The 11,609-nt window shown below is 41.5% G+C and overlaps 1 protein-coding gene across 1 annotated transcript in view; it reads right to left on the minus strand.

Annotated features, from left to right (window-relative positions):
* NCKAP1L (NCK associated protein 1 like) overlaps positions 1-11,609 on the minus strand; it is a 79,304-nt gene that overhangs the window by 1,462 nt on the left and 66,233 nt on the right. The window contains exon 30 of the mRNA XM_015816764.1: positions 4,397-4,486. Coding sequence (XP_015672250.1) covers positions 4,397-4,486 — 90 coding nt within the window. The remainder of the gene's footprint in view (positions 1-4,396; positions 4,487-11,609) is intronic.

An 11,609-nucleotide genomic window follows, 5' to 3' on the forward strand; every position in this document is an offset into this window, starting at 1 on the left:
AATTTAAAATCAATTAAAAGATATATTCAATAGGCCTATTCATATTTTAAAATTAATTAAAAACCAATTTAAAATGTCCCTAGGCCAGTCCTGCCTGCTGAAACAACCATGTCTTGAGGGCGCGGCGGAAGGAGGGGAGATCCGGAATCAACCGGATCTCTGGGGGCAGCTCGTTCCAGAGGGTGGGGGCTCCAACAGAAAAGGCTCTCCCCCTGGGGGTCGCCAACCAGCACTGTCTGGTTGACGGCACCCTGAGGAGACCCGCTCTGTGGGAGCGTATCGGCCGGTGAGAGGTGATCTGTGGCAGAAGGCGGTCTCGGAGGTAGCCAGGTCCGATGCCATGGTGCGCTTTAAAGATGATAGTCAACACCTTGAAGCGCACCCGGAAGGCCACAGGCAGCCAGTGCAGCTCGCGCAGCAGCGGTGTTACATGGGAGCGACGAGTCGCTCCCATCACCGCCCACGCGGCTGCATTTTGGACTAGCTGGAGCCTCCGAGTGCTCCTCAAGGGGAGCCCCATGTAGAGAGCGTTACAGTAGTCCAAGCGGGAGACTACCCCTGATCTAGGTCATAGTTGTCTCAAAGGTGCTTTTTCAAAGGGCAACTGGGCTGTTTTTCCTTGAGGAAGAAGATGTTTTGCTTCTCCTCCAAAAAGCTTCGCAACTAAAGCTTCTTGGATGAGAAGCAAGACCTCTTTTCTTCCTCAAGGAAAAAAAAAACCAGTCCAGGTACCTTTTGAAAAAGCACCTTTGAGACATGCTATCTCTTGTAAACAAGAATATATATCACATTCACATTCAGAGTTTGTTTCCTGAAGAAGACAAATTCATTTACTTTATCAGAAGTGAAGGTGTGGCACTATTAAAATACTATTTCGGAATTGCAAAATCTGTTGGGGGCCATAGATAGTAACATTAACAGAGTTGGAAGGGACCTTGGAGGTCATCTAGTCCATAGGAGACCTGTACTATTTCTGACAAATGGCTGTCCAGTCTCTTCTGAAAAGCCTCCAGTGATGGGGCATCCATAACTTCCAAATGCAATTTGTTCCATTGGTTGATTGTTCTCATTGTTAGGAATTTTCTTCTTAGTTCTCTTCTTGATTAGTTTCCATCCATTGTCTTGCCTTCAGGTGCTTTGGTAAATAACTTGGCCCTTTCTTCTTTGTGGTAGCCCTTCAAGTATTGGAAGACTGCTATCATGTCACCCCTGCTCCTTCTTTTCACTAGACTAGGTATACCCAGTTCCTGCAACCATTCTTTGTATGTTATACCTTCTAGGCCCCTAATCATTCTTTGTTGCTCTTCTCTGAACATTTTCCAAAATCTCAACATCTTTTTTGCATTGGGGGTGACCAAAATTGTTTGCAGTATTCTAAGTGTGGGTACACTTAAGACCCCAAGCAGGATAAATGAAGTCCCATCTCAAACAATTGCCAACTCTTGTCAATCTACAGTCTGGTTGGATTATGAAATGTATTCCCAATTCCTGGTTTCTATGACAATTCTACAGCTTTAAGGGCTGTTTCTGGGTTTGTTTGTTTTTTGAAAAAATTTCTATTTGATCATTTTCTGAAAGTATCTAGGGAATGAAACTCCATTTCTTTGTCTGTTGATTTTTGACTGCATGTGTTACAGTCTGCAGCATTCTTTCTCCACTATGGACACCTCAGGAATTAGAACAACTGCTGACCCTCCAGCACATCTCGATGATCAGCAGGAGTTACCGTAGCAATAGGGGCCCTGCCAAAGGTGATGCTGATGGAGCAGCTATACCTCTTCTCCAGTTGGGATAATGAGTGAATGCCAGGCTGGGCTAACTCATTCACACACTCGGGAGGGTAGTATTTGCATTTAAATTGCTTTGCTGCAAAAGCTATGTGGCCAGTGAAGAATATCAAATCCCACCCAGGAAGCCAGGCCCCACCCGGCTGAGCCGTCTCCTCCCATCAGCAAGAAAATCAATAACCATCTCCTGCTGCCAAGGGAGCTCCTAATGGAGATGCATCACCTGAGCTGCTACAAGGACTACTTTGTCGTCTTTTTCCAACCAGGGTAGCTCTTTTTATCAACCTAAGATGTCCAGCCCAGTAATAGTAAAAATCCCTCCCCAAGAAGGAGTAATATTTGCTGATCTCTATCACTGTCATTCTTTCCTGCTGCCTATCCTGGAGGAGGAGAAGATGTTAGTACAACCAAAAAAGAAAAAAAATGCATAATAAGTATTGACCAGTTCCCCTCTTTGTAAACGAAAAGATCTGACATCTTATTTCCTCCTATTGTAGGTCATGTCATGTAGCTTGGCTTATTTGCTGCAGATTCTATGCTACTTTATACATCATCATCATTATCATCATCATCATCATCATAAAGTTGGAAGGGACCTTGGAGGTCATCGAGTCCAACCCCCTGCTCAGGCAGGAAACCCTACACCATTTCGGACAAATGGCTGTCCAATCTCTTCTTAAAAACTTCCAGTGTTGGAGCATTCACAGCTTCTGGAGGCAGGTTGTTCCACTGGTTAATTGTTCTAAATATCAGGAAATTTCTCCTCAGTTCTAGGTTGCTTCTCTCCTTGATTAGTTTCCATCTGTTGCTTCTTGTCCTGCCCTCAGGCGCTTTGGAGAATAGCTTGACTCCCTCTTCTTTGTGGCAGCCCCTGAGATATTGGAACACTGCTATCATGTCCCCCCTCGTCCTTCTCTTCATTAAACTAGACATATCCAATTCCAGACAATGGAAAATGTTTTTTAAAAATGGGGCGGCAGTTTCTGGTGCAACAGTTTTCATTACAGATAGTCCTTGACTTGCAATTGGTTGCTTAGCAATTGTTCAAAGTTATGACAGACACACACACACACACACGCACCAGCCCAAAAGGTTCTTATGACCAATTCTGAAGTTCCAACAAAAGGGGGAGGGTCCTCAGTCACATGACCACATTTTTCATGCCGATTAACACCGAACAAGCTCAAATATCTTATTCATACATTATCTAAAATACTAGGAAAAAGGAATCAAAGAAAAGACTCTCTAAAATGCTTAAGACTAAATTATTAAATAAACGAAATACTAACATCCTAATATACCAAATTACTGAAATGCCAAAATGCTATATTAATACACTACTGAATTATTAGAATGTTTAAGGTATAACCAGATTTATCAGCCAGACAATCTGTCTCTTTATTACAGTTACAGGCCAATGTCAATTATTTAAATGTTCATGAAAACAATACAAAAAGCAGTAATTCTTATCTGTCTTGATTTATGTTCCTCCTTATAGCAGCTGTACCTGGCACACTGCCAAACAAAATTAGGCTACTTCCCTTGCCATATTAAATTTTTTATCTGCAAGTAGATAATGTACATATAATATATTGAGTACAAATGGGATGTTTTATATTAGGAGGCTCTTATCTAGATTCAGTGAATATCTCTATAAAGGAGAGAGGTTAAGTACGGACTAGCTTTTTTAATATAACATTCCCACGTGGACAGAGTCTTTCATCGATCAGGAAGTTCTTGTATCTCCCCTCAGGTATTTCTAAAAGAAGAAAGTTGAAATGTTGCAACCTTAAATATCTGTTTACACACAGCCAATTACCCTATGTACATACAGACAAATCCTTACACAGAAATATGAAGGTACGTGATTCTCTGCATCTTGAATCTATGTGTGTGGTTGCTAGGACTTGAAAACAACTTGATGGCACAAAATAAATCGATCGGTTAATCAACGATCCTCTGGTCCTTTAATTTGGAGCATGTGTATTACCATGCCAGCCTTCAACGTGGGTGCCACCACCAAGCTCCAACCAAAGGAAGGTGCTAGAAAGTGATCTGATCAGCACAGACGTTTCTCAACAATATTTATCATGAATCTTTCCCTCTAAAGATTCACAGCTTTTCTAGAAAGATGACACTTTCATGTGCAAGATGCAAAAAAAAAAAAAAAAAGAGGAAGGAAGGAAGGAAGGAAGGAAGGAAGGAAGGAAGGAAGGAAGGAAGGAAGGAAGGAAGGAAGGAGGGAAGAGGGGAAAAAAACAAATTATGGTGGGTTTGATGATACTCCTGAGAATAATTTTGGGATCAGATTTTACTCCTGGTACTCAGCAAACTTGTGCTTTTAGCACAGAAATAGGGACTGTCTGGCCTTTCAGCTAATACACTGCAAACAGCATCCTTCACCACTGTTTGTAGTAGTTTTAGTTGCTGGGAGATGGTTGAACACATTTTACAGATCACAAGTTATTCACTTCTACCTTAGAGATTTTTTATTTCTGTCTCCAAATACTACCTTGAAAAACACAAAGCAATCTAATCTGATTTTCATTTATTTGAGCCATAGTATAAAAGAAACACCCGTCCAAATGCCTGACCTTTCAGACACTCACCAAGTACAGGAGCAATGAGATGGATTCCCAATTCTTGGCTTTCATCCGGTCAACTTCTTGCCCTCCCTGTGAGATGCTAGCAGAAGCCAGCTATGAACATAAAGGAAAAAAATAACAAACTTGAGCCAGTTTTCCTATGATAACAATAACTAGAACTATGAGGTTCTATCAGAGGTAGGCAACCTTGGCTCTTTTATGACTCGTGGACTTCAACTCCCAGAATTCCTGCATGGCTGGCTCAGGAATTCTGGGAGTTGAAGTCCACGAGTCATAAAAGAGCCAAGGTTGCCTACCACGGTTCTAGTTTAATCATTTCAATTAAAGTTTAAACTGCAGGTCTAAATTCTTTTCTGAAAGAGACACTGGTCAAGTTGAGGAAATTATTACACATCACAGAACAAGACACTGACATTATTTTGGTGGGCTATAAAATGCCCTCATGCTTAAACAAAAGATAACCCATCTTCCTGTTTTAAGGACCAAGCATAGCTACAAAGTTTGTCCCATTTATTTTCAGATGGAAACCACAATTAGAAGTGGGCATTTTGTTTATTTGTAATTTAGATTTATAAGGCTGTCTGACTCAATGCTGACTCTGTGTGGTGTACAGATTAAAAATAATTACCTAAAACAAACAAAGAAATAACATAAAAAACATAAATGTAGCAGAGGAACAGACATATAACCAAGAGATACTGCACATCAGCTGGGCGCACCCCAACCTATCCCAGAGCTCGAGGAAATATATAGGTTTTCAGAGATAATTTAAAAGCTTGTATGGGTTGGAAGAATTTAAATTTTTGAGCATTCCAAAGGGCAGGTATGTTTCCTACATCGCATCAGATCGGATTGCTTAATAGATGAGACACAATCTGTGCCTATTCTGTTGGATTTTATATGGTGGGCAGAAATGACAGGACCAAGCTGGTCCCAGGAAGATAACCAGGTCATAAACGGTTTCATAAGTGATAACCAGCATCCTGAATTGCATTCAGCAGTTAACTGATAACTAATGCAACTAAAGTAGTGGAAGTGTTACAGGGGCATACCAAGAGTCACCTCTAACTGCTCATGTTTCTATGGATCATCAGCACACTGATGACTCCTGACCTCCTGTCAAGAAATGACCTCACCCAGCAATTTCATGTAAAGGTTGAATAGAGCCCCTAGGCAACCCACAAATCACAGGCTCAGGCTGAACCTCTCTCCACCCGTCAACACCAAATGGAAGCAGGACAATCACAGCACAACTATAACATCTTGTCCAGAAGAATGTCATGATTGATACATTGACTGAGAGTTCAAGAAGATCAAAGACAACTGTATCATTCCCATCCTAACTCCAACCAACAAGAGGGTCCCCAAAGGTGCTTTTTCAGGAGGCAACTGGACTTTCTTGTTTTTTCTTTGAAGACGTTTCGCTTCTCATCCAAGAAGCTTCTTCAGCTCTGACTGGATGGTGGGGAATGGAAGGATATATATTTCTTGCAGACAGCTGGTCATTTGCCTTCTTTTAGAGAGTTGTTGAGGCGATTTGGAGGTTTATCTGTATCCTCAGGGTCACCTGAGTAGTGCAAATGTGTGACCCCGAGGACACAGATAAATCTCCAAATGGCCTCAATGACTCTCTAAAAATGCAAATGACCAGCTGTCTGCAAGGAATAGAAATCCTTCCATTCCCCACCATCCAGTCATAGCTGAAGAAGCTTCTAGAATGAGAAGCGAAACGTCTTTAAAGAAAAACAAGAAAGTCCAGTTGCCTCCTGAAAAAGCATCTTTGGGACAACCATGACCTGGATGACTGAGAATCTCCAGAGACATCAAGGGGATTCAATGCCGGGTCTGTTCTGTGTCTTGGCCTGAAAACTGACTGAAAATGGTCCATTTTATCTGTCTCCTCAAGGGCCCTCTGAAGCCATGGTCTGACCCTTTTTTTTAAATCTTCCCCAAAAAGGGAATGCTAGACTGGATGAAAATTATCCAGAACTGTTGGATCAAGTGATGGCTTCTTGAAGAGGAGGCATGCCACTGACTCCTTCAAGGCAGGCAAAACCACCCATCTCTTTCAAGGATGAATTTACCATCACATGTAGGCGGTCACTTGTCACCTCTTATGAAGCCTTAAACAACAAGAGACATGGATCTAATAAACATGTGATTGGACTAACAGTCATGAAGATCATTTCCAATTTCTCAAGAATCGCAGAATGAACAATTCCTAGTTAATAGGACAAGGTTGTGTCTTGGCCAGTTTGTCAGGACCAGACCGGTTGGTATCTAACTCAGAGTGGAACTAAGTGACTTTATCCATCAAATGCTATGATAGTCTTGAAGTACATATTCGGCAACTATTAGTAAAACATGAGGAGGAAAGCAGGAATGCATTAAGAAAGAAGATTATCTGACCTTGGTGCTATTTGATATAAGATGGGAGGAAGGGGAAATGCTGTCAGACTTTCTGCTATTACATCTGTATTTATGAAGAATAAGTCTAATATTTCTGATGATGATGGTTTCCAACTTCAGGTCATGTCACAACTGCGCCATGACAAAAACCACATCTAGTATGTGACCACCTGTGAATAGTAAGTCCTCAGTCCCCTGGGTCGGGTCCCTGAGGCCAAGATCTCCAGAGCTGCATCAAATTCTGTCACGTGAAGACAAACAAAGTCTCCCAGAACTATCAATCTTGGATAGTTGCCTAGCTCAATGACAGAGTTAAACAACTTAAGCAGGGATATCACTGGGTAGAAGAAAAAACATTACAGCAGCAACAAACTCAACTGTTCCCTTGAGCTCAACTTCAGCCCCAGGGTTTCACATCCATTATCTGCAGCTCAAAAACTCTGAAAGCCACTAGGGCTTCCTAGATGAGCTTTCTTTCTCCTCAGCGTTGCTCTTCCCAAACTGCTTTCCTTTCCCCTGGGCAAGAAGATAAGATCCGTTACTCTTCTCCTCCTAGATAGGGAAATTCACTATGGGAATGGGAGGGAGGTCTTCCTTACTACTCCTGCCCTGGGCTCTGTGAAACATTTTCCCTCGGCCAATGCTAAACCTGCTGATATGTCATTTATTTATTTATTTTTATCCCACCTTTATTATTTTTACAAATAACTCAAGGTGGCAAACATATCCAACACACCTTAAAGGGCTGAAAGAGAGTGACTGGCCCAAAGTCACCCAGCTGGATGGCTTTCATGGTTTTACAGGTAGCTTTGAAAGCCACAAGGGACTGCCCAGCAACATTCAAACAAGAGGCCAGTTGCTTTTTCTCTGGCATACTATTCCCTCCAAAGAGCTGTGTGTGTGTGTTTTGAAATCCAGGATCCCATTCAAGCAACTAAAATGTTTGTTAGACGGACTTCACTGATTGTATTAGAACTTCTCTGTCAGTAAGGGTTGTCTTCCGTCATTTCAAATTAATTCCCTTTAATATTTGAGAGAATTGACTATATTGAGAGAGTTCCTTTGGGGAGATGGGTAGCTTTATCAATTTAATACATACGTAAATTGAAATGGGCATTTCCCATTAAAGCCTTCCTCGCAAGTAAGACTGCAAGATGTACTGCTAATTCTTAGGATTACAAGATTTTGTTAGGTTCCCGAATAACTGACTTTTCACTTTTTACTAGAGATACTAGAGATTCAGCCTGGCTACTAGCAGCCTAATTTCATTTTTTTCTCCTATTGAAAACATTCAAAGAGTCTACCAATGGGATAAAACCAATTCTTGCTCTGAGTCCTTAACAGTACCCCACCTGCCCCAGTCCTTAAGCGTAGTCTCCATCAACAAAATATTGCCTATCGCATCTATTCCCCCCCCCCCTCCTTCAAATTGAGCTGAGTTCAGGCAAAATATGGAATACGACTGTTGCTTCCTTCTTGGATGTTTTTCAACTTCTCAGTCTATTATACAGTATTAACCAAACCCAATATTGCTTAATCATCAAGCTCAGACAAGTCTCCTGCTCTCCTGCTCTACCCACTAAGTAGACCTGACCAAGGAACCAATTCACTGGAAGGCTAAAATTATTTTGACTGATGTCAGCTATAAGGAGAGAAACTTGCAAGTCTGATCGGGCTGTACCCTGTTTCCTTCTTATAATCCAGAAAAATCAAAAGATGTTCCTGCCTCAGCTATTTCCAAAAGCAACCTCATTTGCTTTGGGCTTAAAAATGCCTCAGCCTCTTTTGCCTAGGCAACAGTTGCTGCATATCTCTGACAAGGTCATCTGCTTCACTGCCCACTACACTTGAGATAGTAAACTAAACAGGCTTTTACCAAGTAGGCTGATGCAGAAACAAATCCTTTTTCTCCACTGCTATATTTCCAATCTGGTCCTTACGGAAGACACTTACTAGCACTGAAACGGAGCTGATCCATGAAGACAGAATGAACAACCTGCTCTTCCTCTGTCGGTCCTTCCGCTTGCTTGCAGTCTGGGTGGCTTATGACTACCAGATAAGTTGCTGCATTTCCCAAACATATCCAGAAATCAGCAAGCGCCTCAGCTCAGGAAAGTCAAGGCCTGTGTCTTTTTTTCTTTTTAATTAACTTAAAAGGTTCAATGCATGCATCTTTTTTTTCACGGGTGTGATTAAAATAATGAAAATCACTTTTCTTTAAACAAAGAACATTTTAAGAAAACACGGTAAATTCTGCAGGAAAATAAAACCCCATTCATTTTCTTTTCAGAACCCTGATAAAAACAGCTTTTCCGTTTGTGTGATATGTAAATTTAATCAGTTAAAAACTAATGCATTTCTGCTTGATTGGGGCAACCTCTTCAGGGGTTCAGCTTTTCTCACACCCTGAAACAATTACAAAAGCATAATACCTCATGGGGGGCGGTATTTTAAAGGATTCACAACAAAGACTCAACTGGTGAAGAATTTTTCTTTACTGTGCTCTCCCGGTTGAATTCCAGTCTCGTAGGGCAGGGGTCCCCAAACCCCAATCCGTGGACCAGTACTGGGCTGCAGCATGCCAACAACTGGTCCGCACAAACAAGCAAAGCCTCATCTGTGGGATGCAGGCAGCTCACAAAACCACACACCCTCCGGTCCACGGAGAGACCTCTCTCCACAGAACCGGTCCCTGGTGCACAAAAGGTTGGGGACCTCCATCCTAGGGGGGAAATGGTAGCAACATTTACTGCAAGGTGCCAGCTCAGGAACTGCATAATAAAGCTGATTGCCCACAACTGCTTTCCTCATTTCCGTCACCCCCTTTCACCTGGCAGGATGGCAGAGTGAAAATCCAACTTGCCATGGCATCTAATCAACAGATATACTGATTCCCAGAGGCCAGAAATAAGAAAGCAATCATGCCGAGTGGCACCTCTATCCATCAGTAATAGCCAGTGGGTTTACCTTTTTTTAAAAAAAAACATTTGTGTGGGATGATATAGCTGTGCAAGGTGTGAGCCACTTGAAATATTAGCATGGAGAAATGTCTTTGGTCAAGGAGAATTTGCAAGACCGTGGAACTGGTCCCCGAATAAGGGGGTGGTAGACAGTCATGTCCAATTTGCGAATGTCTGTCCCCTGGCAACTGAAAAACAAATCTCAAGAAGTTTGTTTGGTCAGACCTCTCCATTTTTTGTTTTCTTTTATCAAGTAGCAGCCCAAAATGTCTGGCCTGTGTAGGAGGCAGTGTTTCTGAGCATGGCCTTCCTTTCGCAGATCGGAAGGAAGCAGAAATTTAAAGCAGTTTCTTATCAGAAAGACATATGAGTTTAAGGAAGACCAAAAGGGAACGGCCAGCTGTCAACAGGCGATAAGGAGCATTAGAAAAGCCCAAACTCCTCTTGAGGCAATATTTTTATGACAGCAACTGAAAATGTACAAACTAGTTGCACATGTTCAAGTGTTCAAGAATTCTTTATCAGGCAAAATGATTCAAATAAGAAAAATGGACAGAGGGCAGAAGTCAAATTGGGCTTAATGTTCACCGTGTAGATCTGGCTTTCACTTCTACTGCATTTCCTCTCCTCCTTTTGTCCTCTGGATTTTTAATCACCTTGATTAATGAAGAAAACACTGAAACTTGAAAGCCTGAACAGACACAGCATTTGGTACTGTAGATCTTCAGGTGGAGAATAAAAGTGTGCCTTTTGGATTTTTGTTTTCCTCCCAGCTAGCCTGTCTATAGTACTATTGTTTTTCACATACAGTACCGCTCAAAGCAATATTGAACAAGCCACAATGACTTGGCATACAATTAAACAAAAGTCATTCTAGGCATATATACAATTTCAAATATTAGCTCCTTAAAAGAAACTAATGAAATTGATTGACAATGTATTTTCCCCCTAACCATAAGAATCAGATGTATATATAACTTTTGTTGCAGTGAACATAGTTTATAAAATGGAATCATGATTAGCAGCCTTAAATCTGACCAAATAGATTTGTCTCCATCTTTCTGCAGCAAATGAAAGAGAAATTACTTTCTCAGTAAACAAATTATTTTCACTAGCAGTGAAAATAGAAAGAAACAAACCACCAATTTTCCATAGAGTAAACCAAAAGTGGATGCAACAAAGGGAGCAATTCAGATATTGCCTTTTTATAAAAATGACACCGATAATGACCATTGTGCGCAAGAGAAGAGATTGGCCCTCAGTACAAATGCAGTATCTTTAATCATACATTATTGTACATTTGCTAGAACATTTCGATCTTCCTTTCCCAGAATGATTAAAAATCAGACAAACAGCATTCATGAAAATGAATTGCCATGCTCCGATTTTTCAGAACATGATATGCAGGAGCGTGTTTTTAAAGATTAACAACATTGAAAGTATTTTGTTATGCAACAGGTATGTTTTGATTTGATTTTTAAATCAAGCTCCAGCAAAAAAAAACTTGTCCTTAGGTTATTTTTTTAAAAGAATAAACACAATACAAACTTTGACAGAAAAAAAATAAGGAAAGTAAAAAAAAATAAGGAGGAAAAAATGCAAAGAAAGGAAAAGGAGAGGAGAGGTGAGCTGAGGGGAGGTGTTGAGGAGAGGGGAGGGGAGGGGAGGAGAGGAGGGAGAGGTGAGAGGGGCAGGGAGGGCAAGGCAAGGCAAGGCAAGGCAGGGCAGGGCAGGGCAGGGCAGGGCAGGGCAGGGCAGGAGAGGAGAGGAGAGGAGAGGAGAGGAGAGGAGGCTCACAATCTAGGGACCTTTGTCCTCCACTAAGCTGTGGCCCTCCTAATGTTTAC

This window comes from Protobothrops mucrosquamatus, unplaced genomic scaffold, assembly GCF_001527695.2.
Source record: "Protobothrops mucrosquamatus isolate PMUCROS unplaced genomic scaffold, P.Mucros_1.0 scaffold492, whole genome shotgun sequence".
Classification (NCBI taxonomy): domain Eukaryota; kingdom Metazoa; phylum Chordata; class Lepidosauria; order Squamata; family Viperidae; genus Protobothrops; species Protobothrops mucrosquamatus.